Source organism: Lupinus angustifolius, chromosome LG07 (assembly GCF_001865875.1).
Source record: "Lupinus angustifolius cultivar Tanjil chromosome LG07, LupAngTanjil_v1.0, whole genome shotgun sequence".
NCBI lineage: Eukaryota > Viridiplantae > Streptophyta > Magnoliopsida > Fabales > Fabaceae > Lupinus > Lupinus angustifolius.
In genome coordinates, this window is record NC_032015.1 from 4,502,528 (window position 1) to 4,523,976 (window position 21,449).

Below are 21,449 nucleotides of genomic sequence, written 5' to 3' on the forward strand. Positions count from 1 at the left end.
GCCTGCAACCCACACTCATGAGTAACCTCAGAGTTCTATAATCTTTTCTATCTGGTAACTAAATGGACATACATATAATATAATAGACATTACCCAAAATGAAAGCATGTATATATAAGAGTATGTTAGGGGATTCCATCTTCAAAGCAATTAATTAGCAACCACTAACTTAACATATATTTAAATTATGTATAGGAGAATGAGACAAACGATATAAAACTTATTTCTCAACATACATTTCCACGGAAGCCTATCAAACCAAGTGAAGGCTTGAAGAATTATCTTTGATACGTGATTAAAGACATCCTTTTGCCATCCATAGTGAAGGGCTACTGAAAAAGCTTTCATAGAAAAATTACTAACAAAATGCAACTAAGATATATACGTATAACATACTTGAAATAGCACCATGCTCCGCTACATTATTGATATTGCCTGCTAAGTTAATTTGATTCAAAGGGATTCGAAATCTAACACTAACACTATATAGGCAAAACAGAGTGGGACATTGCACTAAAAAAACTATGGCAGTATGACCAATATAAAAGAGATTATAACGAAATTTTTAGAGTGACTATTTTTCAAAATTATGGGTACCAATAATTTTATAAATAAAATAGCATGTTAATATAATTTTCCAATGTGAAGAACACCTTTCTTGCTCGCCCCTTTTATAGTAATGAACTTTGTTTGTAATAAACTTGTGAAGTATGTACCAGAAGGTCGCCTCTAATTAGCAGTGCTCATAAAATCAACTTAGATAAGTTCTCAAATGTTTCATATCATGTTCATACTCATATTTTGAAAGAAAATAACTTATAATCTCCATATATTTTAAGGTGTAAGAACAACTGATGGAGCTGAATTCCTAATTGGTTTAATATCAAGTCCATATTTATGCTTTGAAAGAAAAGAACTTATAATCTTTATATATGGTAAGGTGTAAGAACAATTGGTGGAGTTGAACTCCTAATTGGTTTACATGAAGTACAACACAATCTTATGGGTACCTAGCATACAATTTCCAACCAGCTATATTACATAGTAAATTGCTTATGGCCAAAAATGGATTATAGAAGTGGTAAACTAAATAACAAATAACCTTCATTCATTAATCAGGACTTATTCAACCAGTCCCAAGGCCAAAATAGCCACTCTACTTAATGACCCTTGGCCAGAATCATGGATACACGATATCTCATCTTCCACGAGGATTTACCAATTGCGAGAACACTGCACTTGTAGTAGCATCTTCTGCATCTTCATCTGTGCAAGAGTTTCCCCCTTCCATCATATTCACACTGTTATCAAAATGATCAAGTGGAGTCAACTGAATTCCAGTAATGTGGTTTGTGCTGTTATCTTCAGGTTCCATGAGGGCTGATGAGGTTTCTTGAAGCTGCAAAGCATATTCAAGATTCCACAAGATATCTCCCATAGATGGCCTGTCCACACCGTACTCGGCCAAGCACTTCTCAGCTGTCTCCCCAAACTTCTTAAGAGAAGCAAGATTGACCTTTCCGACAAGATTTTGATCCATGATTTGATCAAGCATCCCTTTTTTCTGCCAAATCATTGCCCATTCAGCTATATTAACCTGCTCCCTTGGAAGGACAGGGTTCAAGGCTGGTCTTGTGCATAAGACTTCCATTAAAACTACTCCAAATGAGTACACATCTGATTTCTCAGTGAGCTGCTGTCTCCTAAAGTATTCAGGATCGAGATAACCGAAACTACCTTTAACAGCAGTGCTCACATGGGTTTGATCAAGAGCTGGACCAGTTTTGGAGAGGCCAAAATCAGAAACCTTAGCAACAAAGTTCTCATCTAAGAGTATATTTGTTGTCTTAACATCTCGGTGAATTATGCTTTGAGCTGCACCAGTGTGAAGATAATGAAGGCCTCTTGCTGCTCCTATGCAAATTTCAAGTCGCTGCTTCCATGATAGAGGTGGCAGGTCTGTTCCATACAAATGACTCCTGAGGGGTCCATTGGCCATGTATTCATAGACAAGAATCATTTCTGACCTCTCATCACAATGACCAATGAGAGACACAAGATGACGGTGGCGAAGCTTGGACAACATCTCAATTTCTGTTCGGAATTCAGCAAGGCCTTGTTCAGATCTTGGGTTGCCTCTTTTAACAGCTACGCTGGTCCCATCTTCTAGTGTTCCTTTATAAACCCTACCAAAACCACCAACACCAAGAAGCAGCTTTTCATCAAACTTGTTGGTTCCGTCTAGGATTTCTTGGAAACTGAAGAAACGACCAAGATTCGTTGAAGTTAAAGAAATGCAGCTTGCAGTTCCACTCTTCTGTGAAGTTGTTGAATTTTTTGTCAATGTAAGAGAGTTTCCATATAAAGGTAAAGGCAGCCATGAATTTCCCTGTTGAGGAGACTTTGACTTGTGTCTTACCAAGCAGCAATAACAGAAACCAACCAATGCTATAGCAGTTAAAGCACCAAGTGCAGAACCAACTATTATTCCTATTTTGTTTTTCTTTGAGGGTGACCTAGGAAGGAGACTGTAAACTGAATAAAGACCATCCAAGCTTTTCAATGCATTGCTGATCTTCATTATCTCTAGCCCATTCATAGTAGCATTTGTGATGTCTGCCATTGTATCTGGACCGACACTTACAGTCAAAGTGCTAAATCCTGCCGAGGTATTGGAAATAAAGTCCTTGTAATAAGGCACAGCCAAATCATTAGTTGAGGATGAGAGGTCAAGACTTCCAAGAGCTGTGTCTGTATTTATGAATAAATTGAACACCAAAGTGTTAAGTGACTTGCTCATAATATCACAAAAGTGCACCCGGATAAAATAGGAAAATTTTGGATCCACAGTGAATACCCAAGTGATGTTGAAATTTGGATTGCCTACATTTGGATCCCCCATTGTTTCAGCAGTGGCATAGACCAAATTTGGCGCTGTTTCAGGCGTAACACCTGCCGGATATTTAATAGTTGAAGGACTGACCGAGACATTAAAGACAGAACTGTTCACATGAAGGTATTTCAGATCATTCACCCAGGTCCTTCCCAGGGTGTCATTTTGGGCAGTAATCAAAGGACCCCCCATGTTTAAGCGATAAACGGTTTCAAAAGCTAGCTCAGAAAGTCCACTAAATGGGGCTGGTGGGTTGAGAGCCAATGCCTGGTCAACAAACAACTCATCTGGCATTGACACAACTTCAATTCCATTGACAAAGGCCACAGAACCATTTGAAGGAATAAAGGTCACACTCAAAGTATCAGAGGTAACATTGACTGAATACTCCTTGAACATATAAGAACCATTATAGTTCCTAAAGGTAAAGTTACTCAAGAGGACAAAATCATCAGTAACCACTGTTATAGAAGCAGAAGCCAAATTATGCCCAGAGTTTGGAATAGGGGAAAAATATAGCCTGACCCAGTGCCTACCCTCTTGCTGAATTTCAAAGCTATAAGAAGCTTTATCAGTGAAAATCCTAGCTGAATCGTAGATTGGAAAAGGGGTACTACTAGAATTGGAACTAGCAACAAAAGAATTCCCAGTTTTTAATACAAGTGATGAATGCTGTGAATCAGGAACAAAAGTGTGACCTTGAAAGGTAATATTTTTGGAAGAACCACAAGCAATTAGATAACTATCAGGTGGGTTGTATAAGGCATATGCCCCATTCACCAAAACTAGAAAAACAACCAAAACATAAGAAACCCATTCTATAACTTCCATCTTCGCCATTTTATCTTCAACCGGGTCTTCACAATACAATAAACTAGTTGATGGGTACCCGAATCACCAAATTGGATTCCACTTCACTATAGTCATAAAAATCTGGATACAAAGATACCCCAGAGGCCAGAACTGCAAAACCTGCAATAACCACGGATCTATCAAAACCAATGAACAGAACCATGCATTTTCTATAACAAGCAATACAGAACAAAGTACAAGGTTCTAACGTCACAGACATCCTTTCCAACAAAACAAGCTCCCTAAGTAGATAAAGAATAACAGGAGCTTTGTTAAGTTATGTTGGTAAATGATGAGGACCTTACCTTAATGTGTGAATAATGAATCTTGGAACCAAAAAATGAGCATAAGAGGAAGACCCAGTTGATATAACATGAACCCCATTAATGAAAACTCGTCAAGTTGAGATTTTTCCTTTTAGTGTGGCGATAATATGAATTATGAACACACCGTTTTCCAGGCTGTCTGATTAGGCTGTCGCTTGCAAAGGAAAAAAAGTGGACCCCACATGCTACAAAAAAGGTACGAAACTTCAGAGTTCAAACTCTAGTAACTACTCTACTACACTACTGCTCTATTCTTATATGTTCTCTAGATATTTTGTGGTGTCATCTTCGAACTCTAGAATCTTTGAAAAGATTGAAATAATGTAATAAAAATGATAGAAAATAGCTTTGAATTAAGAAAAGTTTGAATGTAGCGATTATTATTGCAAAGTAATACTTTAACTAAATTATTTCTAACAATAGCTATTGAGAGCAGAAAATATGTTAATTATATGTAGTTGTATGGATTAACTGAGTTGTACTTGGGTACAGTTTCTATTTGAAAAAAATTAAGTAAAAAACAAATTTTTATGTTGTGGAATGTTGATTTGCTATGATGGTTTAACGATCTGTGGGACCCATTTTAACGTGGCTTACTGAAGGGGCAGGCGTTAATGCGGCTTGGCTCTTGATGTATGAATTTCATTGAGAGAGTTTGACGTATTTTATTTTGCTTCCTCACAGAGTCTATCCTTCACATAGTTATTTATTATTTGTTTATCTGCATCGGAAAAAAATTATTACTTGTTTATTAACTATACTTTTATTTTTTTTTTGTTATTTAGAATTTAGATAGAAAATGACTATGAAATATAGTGAAATGAAAATTTGAGAATGATATAATAATAAAATACAACAATTTTGTTCTATAAGCGGTATTTTCCTTAGTTGAACGTATAAAACATATGTTGATGCAGCGGGAGTGATCGTCACACAACGTTGGTCAAAAGCAATCAAATAATGTGTATAGAATAAATAGAAGAGAAGAAAAAAGAGAATTTTTTGACAAAGTTCAACTAATTGTGCCTACGTTCCGAGAGTGCTGAGTGACTACCAAGATATTATTATACAATAAGAATTACAAATCATAGCACATCCATGGGTCCACCTACCCATGTGATGTTTTTATTTGGTACATATATCAGGTGCACATTATAATAATATACTTGAGACCAATATATGACATTGACACTCTACTTTATTCTAATACTACGCAATGTTGGACTAACACAATAACATATTTGAAGCTTCCCAACATTCTCCACTTTGATTGAAATAGACAAATATTTCGCTCCTTAGGAAATCTACACAAAAATCTATACCTTATCGAATATATGACTTCACATTGCTCAATGACTAATTCTCTTTAGCAACTCCTCCATATAAGAGTCTATTCCAATACAGTATAAACCTTCTGAGTATTGATCCTTAACGATGTTACCAAAAGCCTAACTCTCCAAACTTGTAGTACAACTTCTCATACCGCCATCAAATGGAACATGTCGTCTAACCATCTATTGTTAGGATGTCTTTTGATATATTATAACATCTACACAAAAGTTCACCAACAATCGTCCTCCTTAATACTCAGTCAAACTGAACCTTGAAGTTTCCTTGGAGAGCCTCAACCGCTACCAGCATTGTCTACTTTGACAATCCTAATTCAAAATAAATGAACTATCATACTCCACCATACGGAGTATACCCACATCACACACTTTGCATCAATGCTAACTAATGTTTGTGTCAGATCCTTGCATCCAAGTCAATGCACATGTCACACTCCTACATCTCTACCAATGCTCGTGTCCCTACATCAAAGTCAATCAGTGTCTCCGTGCTTTTATGAATTTCCAAACAATAAACATCATTCGCTATGATGTCTCAGACACGTCATTATGATATTTCACTTCTCATCTCAAATGAGAAAATTCTCTCAACATCTAGAGAGATATTGCCAACACATGTCTATGGGTCAAACTCAACACATGAGTCTCTATCTCCAACTTGATCCTAACTAGTACATGAACTTCTGGGGTTCTAGATCAACATATATCGCCCCCATCACAGTTCCGCCATGTTTTCTTCGCCTTCAACTCATCTACTTTATGCGCAAATGCACTTTGTCTAGCTATCACGCCTTCACCCTCTTTAGCCATTACGTCTGAGTTAAGAGTTATCTATCAATTGGCTCTAATATCAATTGTTGATGCAGCGGAAGCGATAACGTTGGCCAGAAACAATCAAATAATGTGCATAGAATAAATAGAAAAAAAGAAACAAGAGAATTCGTTAACATGATTCAGCTAATTGTGCATACGTCCCTAGGAGTGCTAAATGGCTACCAATATATTATTAGAAAATTATGATTATAAATCTTAGCACACCCATGAGCCCACAAAAGAGCGTAAGAAAGAGTTGCATGCCTAAAATGATACTGGCATGAATTCAAAACTATATGCTCTTCCAAAATAATTTTGAGGGCTCCAAAGTCCAAACTGGTAAAAAGATGAGAAAAAATATATATCTTTCATTGCTTATGACGTCAATCCTAATGCTAAGAAAGCAATCATGAAAATTTCAATTTTCGCTTTACCATGTGTTCCATCCCAGTTGATCGGTGTTTTAACTGTCTGAGATGATCACTTATTTAGCCTAGTAAAGATCAGACATAACTAGTTAAAGAACCTGGCCGAAGTCGTTCCCTTTACACCAAACATCTCAGGTCGGAGTTGGAACCACTCCCCATTTGATACCCCCTTCAACAGTGTACTGCCACACCACCTGCAGACCCACCTTCCATCATGTCACACGATAAGAACAGACTGCAATACGGCTAGCAGACCTAACACGAGCTTTAAGTCAACTACGCTTAGAGTATGGCTTTGCCAAAACCATTTGACATGGGAAAAGCAGTCTGTGACAATCTAGAATGGTCGGTCATGCCGACAGTATCCTCCAGAGTCATGTCATCCAACTCAACCACTATAAATAGAGGTCTCCCCCAAGAGGAAGTATCACTTAGAAAATATTCTTCACTTACTTCTTATATCTCACTTATTCCTGAGCATTATCTATCCCGTCTTACTGACTTGATTGTCAAAGAATCTTTTCAGATACCTCTATCGGCGGATCAAAGTCAACCTTCATTCAAATTTCATAAGAGCTCATGTCCGGATACTCAAGATCTTTCACCTACAACTTCAGCCCGGCCACACAATTCATCCATAAAAGAATACATGCTTTTTCCCTTTGTCACTAATTTTTAATAAATACTAACTCTGATCTCTATTTTTTTATTTACCTAAATCAAAGAAAGTATTAAACTTCTTTTTAATAAAATTATTGTTATTATTATTATATATACAATTCTTACTTCTTTTTAATAAAATTATTGTTATTATTATTATATATATAATTCTTAATTTTCTCTGATATTTATTTCACTATTATTCTTTGCTTAGTAATAGTGAAAATAGCGATATGATTGATAAATATATAATTTTATCCTGAACTTGGAAAATAATAATTAAATAGAAACAAAATTTTCAACCAAAAAAGACACTTGTAAATATGCATAGGGTATTATTACGAGAGTAATATTTCATACACTTTTATTTAGAAAGTGTTGTAACATATCATAAGATATATTTATTAATGGCATATGTCATACTTCATTATCCTCAAAATGTATAAAAGATAAATTATACTCTCATGTCTATTTATCTGATATTTTGAAGAATTTGTTTTCCTATTTACATGTTTCCTATAAAAGTTTAATAACGTATTAATTAATATTTTTTATATTAATCCTTATTTAAAATTTTGAACTCGTGTAGAAAAAACTAATAACTCAAGAGAAAAAATATGTATTAGAAGGAAAAACCGAAAAAGTATCATCTAAATTAAGACCATTATTACATTTCTTAGTAAACATAACTTTTTAAATCCGATACCAATATTGTATTGACATATAACTAGGGTGTTCAAAACTATCAAAATTAAAAGATAATTTGACCCTTATTAATCATATAAGCTCTTTATCTACAACTAGTATGATCCAGATTAATGAAGTTGTAACTAGACTCAAGCCAACACCAACCATGGCCAACACTATCAATACTTCAAGTATGGACAAAGTTGTGTTCTTGGTCAATCAATACCCTGCCCTGCATCAGCTGCACCAGAACAGGGTTCCTAGGCAGCCTCATACGCACCAAGCTAGAATCCAGGCCAGAGCAGGGTCATTCATCTTGCACCAGATGCACCAGGCAAGGCCATGTGCCTTGCACCAGATGCATCAAGCTAGAGCAGGGCCTTATGTATTGCACTAGATGCATCAGGCAGGGCCATACGCCCTGCACCATATGCACCAAGCCAGACCAGGGCCTTATGCCTTGCACCAAAAGCATCAGGACAGAGTTGTTTTCAGTAAAACTCAGGCCTTAAGCAAGACCAACAAGGCCAAAGACCAATCAAGCATCCTAACCAGAAATCTGGACATGAGTCCATTGGGCCTTCTGTTTCTTGTTATCCAAGTTATTATGATATTCATGTATTTTGTCATATTTAGCATGTGCTAATTAAGTTAGTTTAGTTGGTTAGTTTGTTATTAATGTGATTCATAAAGTTCTTCCTATAAAGGGGGAAGAACCAAGCTTGTAAAATCAATCTCTCAATAATAGAAAGTATCAAAGCATTATTTTGTTTCTTGCTTTTCTTTGCTGCATTTCGTTTCTTCTTCTCCAAACAAGAGGAATTATTTCCTTCTTGATTCTTTCTTTTCTAAGTAAAACCAGACAGGTCCAACAATAAAATGAAAACCGATCCAAAATAGTCCGAAATCGTAAAAACCGAATGCATTTGGATCGTGTTGGACTTAATTTTTAAAGATCGATTAGTTCGGTTTGGGTTTTGGTTTCAACTCTTGGATCCAGACCGATCCAGATCGGACCGAAATAATATGTAAAGTTTAAGTGTGTAATACTTTTAAGTATCTTCCAAACTTATTCTTAAGTCTCAACTCCAAAATTGTATATGTATTTTATTTGTTATATTCTATAACACATACTTATATGTAAGTTGCTATGTTTTTTTATACACTTTTTTTAGAACTTAAACCAATCTCACAACCAAACAAAGAGGATTAACGTGTTATTCTAATTAGGTGCTTGATTATCTATTTTATTGTTGTGGAAGTATTATTGTTATTAATCATCGGTGGAACACCATAATTGTTAAAATTATGTTGCAAATGCTCATATTATTGTTATTGTTATTGATATCTTGTTATTTTGTTGTCTTGTTATTATTGATACCTTGTTGTTGTTACTATTTTCTACTTTTATTATTATAGTCTTACTATTTATTACTATTTTATGATGTTATTTACTTATACTATAGTTGCAAATATTTTAATGTTATTGAACACTATTTTTATTGTTGTTTTATGCTTAATATTTAGTCATTTTTATGAGTTTTGAATGTAAGTGTAATTTCAATATTTTATAAAATAAAAAAACCGATCCAAACCAAACCAAAACCGTATGTTATATTTAGATCAAATTGGACATGTTAATATAAATAGACCAGACCAATCCAGACTGCATGTTAATTACGTGTTTGGATTGAATCATTTTGCTGATCTAAATAGACTGTGAATACTCCTTCATACAACAATGTAATCATATGTTGATTTATGCCGTTTTGCATAAATATTAAAGGAACAGAGGTAAAATGTGATAACGGTGTTAACGAAATAGAGATGGGAAAATGAAGACAAATGACAATATGAGGAGAAGAATATGAAAAGAGGAGGGACCGCTTTGGTTCGAAGTTTGACATGACTAAATGTGTGTACCTAATTCCACGACATTTTTAACTAACCACCGCAAAAGAGAATGGGAGCACATGGCCTCTCACACAACGACAATGTCTCATTTCCGAGTAAGGATTTTATCGGATACAAACAACGCACAAGTATATGATTACCATGGGATTATTTATTTTTAATGAGATGAAATTTTTATTATTTTATACCTAGAAGATAAATTAAAAATAAGAAATTCCTCTTTATAATATTGGAGATGATCATTGTTCCTCATTTGCTATTATATTATCCTCTATTCTAATCTAGATATACCAATAATATCTCTCAACTCACATCCTTCCAAATACAGTGAGAATGCTGTCACCCAAAGTTTACTCATAGGTTTAGATGTGACGATTGTTTTTCAGTATGTATTAACTTCTTCAAATTAAATTAACTTTCTTATCTAGTTACTAGTTATAGCCATATTCTATGCTGTGAAATTCAGTTATTTACACTTGGATTTTATTTCAAATACTATTAATGGAAGGAAGATATGTTGTCCCTTTTGTTATTTCATCCGTATCTTATGTCAATCAAAATATGTCATTTAATTGAGAAAAAAAGTTATAAAAACATAAAATAATATTTTATATTATTTGAAATAATTCAATTAGGGTTTAGACATGAAGATATGGTCTATTTGAGCCACGGAATTTTCCCTGATAATTGGATGAAGAGTTTTAACCATTACGGTTTTTATTCTAAAATTTAGTTTGATTGATAATAAGAGTTTCTAATATGTGCATTTTAACTTCACCGAAACTGGTAAATTAACATCGGGAACTTGTATAATTATAAAATTCATTTGCAATAATAAATATCAATTCATCATGTCTCTGGACAAACTTATAAAGTTCTGATGTAAAGTTTTTACCATGATGGTAAATAAGTATCACTCTTAAACCCAAAGGAGAATGAGTTTCTTTTGTCACTATATCAGAGTTTGGAAATTTTATACCAGTGGTGTATTTTGACTTCTTTATTACGGTTTTGGTATAACTTTTTAAAATATTACTGAAATAATACACTTTTTACTGAACTCGTGGTTAGGACGCACGATAATTTTTTTTCCTTTTAAAATTGTGGACACCATCCACTTTTTCTCTATCCTGAAGTTGTGGATGGTATCCACAACTTCACTTTTTCAATTTTCTCTCTCCTAAAATCGTGGATGTGAAACTTAAGTTGTATATTGTAGTGGATACTATACACGACTACTATATACCAGAAACTCTATATATATCACTCCTCACTCGAACTAGAAAACACACTATAATATTCACTCTTCCTTATTATTTTCTCATAATCTTAATTCCTTTTTCCTAATCATTTATTTGTCTTCCTTGCTTATCTTCAACATTTCCCAACCTAGAGTTTCTCCTGCTCAACATTTCAATATGCCTGCAAACGAGTGTGAACCTCAACATCAAAGTTCTAGTCATACACATGTTCAATCACAGACACAAGTACCACCACCTTATCTTCACGGAGAACAATCATATAGAGTTTTTACAACATTTCCAACTACCTACGATATGTGACAAAGTTCTCAATTTCAAGGATATCTTACCATCAATGTTTGCTACAAGTTCAAACACCCCAATGTCAATATATGGGTCACAAGAATTTTACCGTCCTACTATGCTATCACAACCAGAACAAAACAATATTCATGGTAATGAAGATAATGATGATGAAGGTGGTGAGGAGGAAGAGGAGCAACAACTTAGAAGAGTTCTTCCACCACGTAGAAGAAGACCACCCCGTGTAGCACTTCATTATATCATAAACGTCATTGAGAATGAGATTTAATTTCTATGTTTGTAATTTCAATATTTCCAATTTCTATGTTTTTAATTTCAGTATTTCCAAACTTTTAAGTTTTTAATATAAATGTTTTTTCATGTCATTTTTTCTTACCTAATTAATATTAATCTTATCAGTAGTAATGAAACAAAAAAATATGAATAACAAAGGCTAAATTAATAAAACTCATGTAACCCTAGTTACCCATCCACTTTTTTGACTATGTTTTTAAAACCATCATTTTCTTCTCTAAGGAGTTGTTTGGTGCATGGAATTGACCATAAAATCAATGTTCAAATTGAAATAAGACCTTAGCATTTTAATTATGATGTTTGAAAGTACTTCAGGATTTGAATCACGATTCCATAGAAGTACATTACGACTAAAAAAGCATAAACTCAATTTTTAACCCTAATTCTCTGGATTACAACTCCATATTTTAGAATTGGTCATCTTATGATAAAACAAACAAACAAAAACTTCGCTCTCCTCTCCTTATGTGTTCCAAATATTCATCGTGTTCATCTCCAGCACATGCATAGGCGACGACAATGAGGATGTGACGGTGCCGAAAAAGACTGAGACAACAACAATGCACAAGCGACGACAGAGATGTAAATATAATGACGACAACACACGGAAAGCGAAGGAGTATAAGTGTCGTTATGTCTATGTTTTATGCGTTAGGTTTATTGGTTGCATCTGTTTATACATCTCCTTTTACCTTTGTTATATAGTGCTGCTACATTAGATATTGGGTATGTTAATTGATAATGAGAGAGTCCAACAAATATTTAAGCTACACATGGACTAGGCAAAACAAAAGGATAACTTCTAGTCTTTGACTAATAACTTCTAGTCTTTGACTAATAACTTCTAGTTTCAGAGTCTTACCCAACCTAACCATATGGCCTTTATAATATTAGTACTCATATATAGGATTTGTTGTGCCAGATGCAATGCATTATCCATCCATTACAGCCTAATGGCATTCCGAACTAAGCCCGCGATTCTCAACATTTATTGCACATTGCTAGTTCCACACTTACAACTTGCATCTACATTTGGATGACTTCTCTGGTCGACAAATTCAAACTCCAAAACATATATTTCTACAACATTAATTGGGCAAGCTTAAGGTCCACCTTTCCAACTCATATCTATAAATCAAATTTAAAAATATATATAGCTCTAGTATTCAAGTGTTCCTTCTATCTCTTTGTTGATTTCACACTCTCAAAAACCAACAATAAAATCATGTCATTTTCATAAATACTTTGAAGTGTGAAGACTCTGATTTTTTTTTGCCTGTACAAGTTAATCCCTATACAATAAATAATATCAAATTATCCTAAAAAATGTTAATTTTGGATCAAAATAATTCTAATAGGATCTTAAATGTCTCGAGAATTTGATAATGAAATTTTATCATATACAATAATATTATCCAACTTGAATGACATTGTTTAAGACTATAAAATTTATAGTAGAATAAATTAGAGACATCATAAAATGATTTAGCAATTGATTGGTAGAGTGTAAATAGAAGAGAAAGAGAATAGAGATTCTGAAGAGAAATAGCCTCTCTTTGGTAGAGGAGAGAAAGGAAAAAAAGAGGGAAGAGAGTTTGAAGAGAAATAAAGAATTTCTCATGTTTGGTTTGAAGAGAAGAAGGAAGGAGAGAAGTAAAAAGTGGATGAGACACACAAAAAAAAATCTCTCCTTATATGGTGAGAAAGTGAGAAAAGTGATGAAATGATTAAAAAACCATTTTCATTACTCAATATTATATCAGTTTATTTATATAAAATTTTCATCACTATTTTTTCATTTACATTTTCTTACTTCATAATTAGTGTTAAAAACTAAAATTTGAAATTACAATAATATAATATTTGTAATAAATTTTAAAGTTATAATTCTTAATTTTTAATTAATAATAAGACATTTTTTCAAATTCTTTTTTATTGTAGGATATTTTTGTCATTCAAACATTTATATCTATTTATATCTATTTCTTTCTCTTCTCTTTCTTTTATCTTTCTTTCATATCGAACAACACAAAAATCTACTATATTTCTCATATATTTCTTTCTCTCATCTCTCTTTCTTACATCTCTCTTCTCTTATTTTCTACTCACTATCCAAACAAAACATATTTTTTCTCTCATTTGTTTTAGGGGAGAGTAAGTGAGAGAATAAAAATGGATTCGGGCTGATACGACTCACAATGAGGCAAGCCCAGCAGAACAGACCGGAGGTGATGACCCAACAATAAAGAGTAATTAAGAAACCCGCATGGACGAATGACTATGAATGCGGAAGAAAGGCCTAGAAGATCCTAAATTAGTGCAAATAATATATGCAGGTTATTGTTAACTTAAATCTTATTTTTTTTTTAGCCTGATTGTTAGCATCCAAAATCCTTTAAATAAATCATGAAGTAGCAATTCAGAAATAATAAGACTCAGATCCTTTTATTCTTTCTCAAATACTCTCTTCTTCTTCCTTTTTAATCCACTCACTCAAAGAGTGCTCAATCTTGTGAACATTCTGCAGCAGAGTGTATCATTGGTGCTTTCATTGAGAGATTATGGAGATATGGTATACAATAAAAGCATGAGGAAAAAATAAAATTGATTGCACTTATATATTTGATCTCATTGTTAAATATTTCTCATCTATAAGACTTGAGCATAGCACCACAGAAAGTGCACATAATAGCCTTCCAAGATTTCCAATAAAAAGGAACACAACAAAATCTTGTTTGTGTCATCATGTCCGCCACACTGGCACCGCCGCCGCACCGTGAGCATGATCCCGCCACCGGCTTAGATCGCTTTACCTTCCTCCTCTGATCCACCAGAAAACAGAAGAAAACCATTGATCTCTCTCAACAAATCTCCAACGTTGTTGAAATGATGTTTTTTTTGTTTCCGGTTTTGATGGTTAATTTCTGATTTGGATTTCTTTAATCAGTTAATGTTACAAAGGGGACAGAGGAGGCATTTATACTGAGATGGAAATAAAGTTTATTAAAGGTCGAACTTTTCTTTGGTTGGGAATGGACCGTTCGATGAGTGACGCGTGTCCAGATGAAGTGATTGACCTGGACACGTTTTGAATGATCAATGGATGAAAACTCGCTGTTTGCATCATGTTATTTGTGCAGGAGACCTGACCATGCTATAATTAATTAATCACTGAGTGCATGGATGGTTGCCAAGTGTAGGGCACAGATAAAGGTTGTTATGTACTTATATCTACTAGCATGTTGAGATTCAGTCCATGTAGGTTGGAGATTATAGGTTGCTTTGGTTAAATATCATTATATTGATTCATTGAAATCAGGCCAAACTCCAAAGTGTTCTTCTAATTAAAATGTTTAATACTTGTATTCCTCTTATCCGATATTCATTTTTTACATTTTCTTTCAAAACTTGATAAAAGGTCGACACTTATTTTGCCACCTCTTTTGAACACCAATACACCATCATTGGATTCAACAGAAAACATCATAGTAAAATATGCAGCAATAACTAGGGAAATGCTGATATATTAATGAAATTCACAAAGTCCAGGTACAAGGAGAAATGTGGGATAATGCAACTGGTGTTGTGATTATAGAAGAGGACGGTGGTGCGATAACTGATGTCGGTGACCGACCTCTGGAGTTTACAAAGGGAATGTACTTAGAGGTCTTGACTGAGGCATTCTTGCTTGCTCTGGTGTCGAATTGCATGGAAAATTAATTTGATGCTCTGTATTCTAGTTGGGAGTTGGGTCTCCTCAATCCTACCCATTTTTTATGCCATCCAAATTTCCCTACATTTTCACATTTTTTCCCTATCTATTAAAATATTTGTTTAAAATATTTCCCTAGGAACTAGTTTCATACCATCCAAATTTCCCTTTTTCTAAAATAATATTTTACTTCTTGTATGTTAATATTTGTTTACATTTACACTAAAAAATATCATGTAGTAGATGAAAAAAATTATGTGATGGTGTATGAGAAGTTTTAATAATCTGTATGAAAAAAAAGGGCAAGACTGAGTTTATAGATAAGGAGTGGGGATAGGTAGACAGTTATAGACAATTAAAAACAATGAAAAAATAAGTAACAGTTGGTCCCATGGTCTAGTGGTTAGGACATTGGACTCTGAATCCAGTAACCCGAGTTCAAATCTCGGTGGGACCTTCCAAATTTCATTTTTTTCCCGATACCAAAACGAGGGCAATAAAGTCATTACAATCCCCAGCCACGGAGAGAACGCGCGTACTTTGTTCCACTCATTTATATTACATTCTTGCTTCCTTTGTTTGATTCTTCATCAGATTTATCATCATATATATCTCCTGTTCCCAGAACAGGAGAAGTTGCTCTAAGAAAAGCCATCACTGCTAACCCTAACATGAAGGCTATCCAGGTTCATGACACTATTTTATCATTATAAATATTTACATGTTATCGATTTCAGTTCACTTTGATTGCATTGTGTATAGTGAGACAACTCTTAAAATAATTAGTGTTTCTGTGCTCACTTCAATTGGCAATGATCATTTGTGTACATTGTTTCCCTTCTTAAGTAACTTGTGCTCACTTCAATTTGAGAAGGATCATTAGGTTTATTGCCATAGATAGTTACTCACAGAACAGGGGTGCAGGTATTCACCTATTATGCATTATAAGGAACAACAAATGTACACAAAATTAATGAGGAAACTTATTAAGTAATTAATATTGAGGGATTTCACTTGATCCTTGGGGGTTTTATTGAATGATGATGAAGATGTAAATTTTTTGGAACGTTGGACATGCTTTCTGGTAACTAATTAATTGCAATTTTTGACATGTAACTATTTCCTGTGCAATCACATATGTGAAGCCTTGTAATTTTGTTGTTAGAAACCTTTATGTATATAAAATACATGCCTTAACACTTGGGAATTTTCTTGTGTTCCTATGATGACTTCTAACTTTGATAATTAATTTCTTACTTTAGATAGTGGTAGATGAAAAAGGATTCTATATTGGCGAGTATACCAGCAGAACTGAAGGAAATGGGCTCTTTGGTACATGCATCTCTAATACATGGGAAGGTATCAGGTATGCTACAAAAAGACACCTTCTGGAGTATACAAGTGTTTGTATAGCTTGATAATTTTTTAGGCAATATGTCATGTGCTAACTCTCACCCATCCAAAAAAATGGAAAACCACAAAAAAGGAACAAGAAGCAGTCCCATTTCAATAAAACTAGTTATAGTTATGATTATTTCAGAGCAATTAGCTTACAGATTATGGTTGTGATGTGACTATAGTTCTTTATTGAAAAATGAGGATATTCCAGTAGTTTGTTTCTCATATAAAATTAATAGTTAATACACCAATATTCCAGCTGCCTGTATCAAAAAGGTTGCTGGATGTAAGAAAATGAATTGGATGAAGAAAAAATGTGGAATTTGGCTATTTCTGAGGGTTTTCATGCCTTCAACTATGTAGTGCAATTATTATATTACAATTACAATTCTCATGGACTGAACTTGTCTATTGATAGGAACTTCGGTACTTCTTCTCTCGGCCACGGTATCTAGTTTTTAGTTTGCATTTGAAGTTAAAATTTATCTAACTAATAAACTTTTTATTTACTAGTCAAATATCCAAACTTGAAGTATTAGCTTGACTCAACTAATTCACACTCCTATGTATAATTATTTTAATTGGCAGTAATCCACTTTAATAAGGTTGGAATACAGGTAGGTTATGTGAGAATTTTTCTTTTCATATTTTACTTAATTCAAGGATAAGATTTCATAGACTTTAGGACCGTGTGAAACGTCATGCACAACTCAAGGATAGCAATATGGCAATAACGACAGTGCAATGCATTGTTATGATATCTATTCGGAAATGAAGCACAAATGATGCTAAATTTATAAAGTTAATTTGTATTCTTACCTAGAATGGAAATGCAACTGAAGGAATATTTAATTTGTGTGGTTTATAGATAATGATTCCCTTAGATGATAATTACAAGAATGGTTTATAGAATTTAGCTCAAAAGAAGGCTAGGCAGCTAGTGAATGAGGTGGATTTTGATCTTTATTTGTGTCACCTCCGAGTGGTGAAAAATGGTAAATTTACTTTTGTAGTGTAGTTTGACTATAAATTTATATCAATGATGTAGTTTTTGTGTTAATTACATAAGTATACTTTTTCCTAAATCGGCAACCACATGCACGATTCCTTTATTTTTTTTCTCTTGGACCCACCTAAATCGGCAACACTGGTGGTGTTTTATTTTTTTAAACGATTTCAAATTTATATATTATATGTAAATTGTTTACGGTGTAGATGTTTTATGTGTAGGTTTTTTTTTTAAATTTCCTTCAAAAATCGGCACTGACAATGACGTTTTCTATACTAACCAATATTTATAGTATCACGTGTATTAAATATTAGATACAAATTTGTGGTGTGAAGTTTGTTATAACAAAGCAGGTTGGTACAAAATATTATATACAAAATTTGTGGTGTGAAATTTAGGTAATGTATACATAAAACGTCTACACCGGAAACGATTTACGTATAATATATAAATTTGAAATCGTCAATGGCAGTGACGATTTCTATAGAAATGTTAAAAAAATAAGATGTAACCAGTGTTGTTGATTTAGGTGGGTCCAAGAGAAAAAAATAAAGGAATCATGCATGTGATTGCGGATTTAAAAAAAAGTATAATGTAATTAACACAAAAACTATACCGTTGATGTAAATTTGTAGTCAAACTATACTACAAAAATAAATTTACCGGTTAAAAATACTCAACTATGTCTTATCAGTCCCACGAAAGAAATTATAATGATACCCATACTCAAATATCCCAATACCAGATTAAACCAAAGGTGGACTATAGGTGAAAATTTTAAAGGTAAAGAAACAATATTCTCAAGGAAAAGAACTTTAGTTAGAGTCTTCTGAATAAATAAATAAATGACGGAAAAACTTTATATCGTTGACTCATATTTGTTGAAGTCGGAAAATTTACGTGGATAGTGTAGTCAAACTACACTATCACACGTTTGGTATATGTTTCAAAATATTTACGGAAGTAGTGTATTTTTAGGGAAGTCGTGGATGGTATCCACGACTTCGGGGGGAAAGTCGTGGATGGGGTCCACGACTTTGGGAAGTCGTGGATGATATCCACGACTTCCCTGACATATTCTCTCTCTACGGAAGTCGTGTACACTAAACACGACTTCCATTGTATATTAATAATGAAATAGTTATGTAGCCTAGTGGTTCTTGATGTTTATGAGAACCTAGAGGTCCATGGTTCTAACACCCACCTATTGTTTTTTTTTATTGTTTTTTTTATAACTGACATATATTATTTATAAAAGGACTATCATACATTATGGTTAAATTGCATTATATTCATTACTGAATTTTGTACATTTTTATTTTATATTGTTTTAAACAATTAGGTAATGAATAAAAATGTATAAAATTTGGTAGTGAATATAATGCAATATACTCATAATGTATCATAGTACTTGTAGAAATAATATATGTCAAAGTTATAAATAAAAATAAAAAAAGCAATAGGTGGGTGTTGAACCATGGACCTCTAGGTTCTCATAAAAATTAAGAACCACTAGGCTACATAGCTATTTTATTATCAATATACAATGGAAGTCGTGTTTAGGGTACACGACTTCCGGAGAGAGAGAATATGTCACAGAAGTCGTGGATACCATCCACGACTTCCCAAAGTCGTGGACCCCATCCACGACTTCCCCCCGAAGTCGTGGATATCATCCACGACTTCCCTAAAAATACACTACTTCCGTAAATATTTTGAAACATATACCAAACGTGTGATAGTGTAGTTTGACTACACTATCCACGTAAATTTGCCGTTGAAGTCTAATGTAATTTTCAGATATCAAAAATCAAAAATCAAAAATCTTATTAAAATGATAACTCAATGAATGAGGATCATACTCAATTATATGGGTAAATATATAACCTTATCTAACAAAGGAATAGACAGTTTCCAAGAATCGTCTTGTCAAAAAAGAAAAACATACAACCTTATTAATTTCTAAATATGCCCTTGTAAATATATATTTTTCCTCGAGTGATAGTCTATTCTTGATGATGTCCAATATCCAAATAACAACACTGCATTCAAGAACATATTTTGTGCCAACTACAACAACGTAACAGCTATCTACATATCTGTCACGAAAGAGATGTATCCAAAACAATCTCAATGTTTAGTTGAAGTTATTTGTCATGTCTTCCAGCATGATCTACTCTTTTTTTTTTTTAAGGCTAGGTGCAAGCACCCGGAAATTTATTAAAAAGGAAACCAGTAGCGCAACAAGAACAAAGAGCAGAGAATTAATACAAATTTTTGCCTCTAAAGCTAGGAAGACCAAGCTTTTTCCTACGAATGTCCTGCCTAATCAAGGAAGGAGTCTGATCCCACCAACTCTCAACCTTAGAAGAAATTCCAAAAGAAGCAAGCTTGTCGGCACACGTGTTTCCTTCCCTATATATGTGCGAGACTTTGAATGTCATGGAGGACAGGAATGCCTTACACCGATACCAACTATTGAGCAGCTTCCAAGGCACCTGAAACTTGCCATTAAAGATGTCAACCACCGTAGCCGAGTCACATTCCAACCAACCTTTCCTATGAGCCATCTCTATTGCAGAAATTGCAGCCAAAAGCAGCATACAAAGAATCCTGAATGCTGTAGTAGGAAGAAAACCCCCCTAAGAATGAACCATCATTATCATGGAAAATACCCCCCTGAAGGGCCAGGAGCACCATGAGAAGCCCCATCAGTATTAACCTTTGTCCAACCAAGAAGAGGAGCAACCCACAAGACCAAGAAGAGGAGCTTCCAGCATGATCTACTCCTACAGCTTAGGTACGAGATAAATCCAATCAAAGTGTATCTTGTATCCTATAAATAGTTACCGGTTATACATAGTACAGGTATGTTGGATCACTTGTTCTTTAGGATCAGAACTTAGCACTTGGTGTATGATGCAACAAGTCTAGTACATGACACATAGGGTTAATGAAAAAGCTGATAACTATGATCTCATGTCTATATGGTACTACTTTCCTCTATTCGTGATATATTATTCCATGTTACTTCTTCTAGCTTCTAGAATTGATACTAATTAAAGTTGGAACATATCAAGATTTTCCTTCTACTATTTGAAATTCTCTGTTATTAACAAATTCTTTTCATATTTTCTGGCAATTTCTTGTAGAAATTTGCTGCGTGCATGCCAACTTTATTAGGTACGGTGAAAGTGGCCGTGTTTCTGCAGATGAGTCATATATACTTGAATTATCTATTTGAGTTCAGAGTTGGATGAACGTGTATATATTGGAATATAGTAATGAAAAGAGTGGGTAATTTATCCTAAGATATAGGGCTAACTGTACTAGCGAATGCCAATTTTAGGAGGAGGAAAATAAGGAAACAAAAATAGACAGCATGAAAAGATCAGTTTCTGGCCTGGTGATCATGGAGCATGAGCATCAAAGACCACAGATATTTGATATAATCAAGAAGGAGACATTAATTTTGACAAGGTGCATGAACATTCACATTGAAGCATAGCTCCCATGCATGGATTACATTTGCTCTGGTAAATAATATCA

The 21,449-nt window shown here is 33.9% G+C and overlaps 1 protein-coding gene, 1 long non-coding RNA gene and 1 other non-coding gene across 4 annotated transcripts; 1 reads left to right on the forward strand and 2 right to left on the reverse strand.

Annotated features, from left to right (window-relative positions):
• On the reverse strand, nucleotides 762–20,565 carry LOC109351908. Its single transcript, XR_002108302.1, has 3 exons — nucleotides 20,555–20,565; nucleotides 8,427–8,429; nucleotides 762–1,010 (listed from the first exon to the last, which is right to left on the reverse strand). It is a non-coding gene; the product is annotated as an uncharacterized LOC109351908 (long non-coding RNA).
• LOC109351906 (receptor-like protein kinase THESEUS 1) lies at nucleotides 911–4,178 on the reverse strand. Of its 2 annotated transcripts, none has more exons than XM_019593597.1 (2): nucleotides 4,051–4,178; nucleotides 911–3,856 (listed from the first exon to the last, which is right to left on the reverse strand). In XM_019593597.1, the coding sequence occupies exon 2, from the start codon at nucleotides 3,731–3,733 to the stop codon at nucleotides 1,199–1,201; it is 2,535 nt and encodes an 844-aa protein (XP_019449142.1). In that variant the 5' UTR covers nucleotides 3,734–3,856; nucleotides 4,051–4,178; the 3' UTR covers nucleotides 911–1,198. The 2 variants fall into 2 exon arrangements, with proteins under 2 accessions (XP_019449142.1, XP_019449143.1); XM_019593598.1 differs by having other exon boundaries at nucleotides 911–3,865; nucleotides 4,051–4,167.
• On the forward strand, nucleotides 15,879–15,950 carry TRNAQ-CUG. Its single transcript has one exon. It is a non-coding gene; the product is annotated as a tRNA-Gln (tRNA).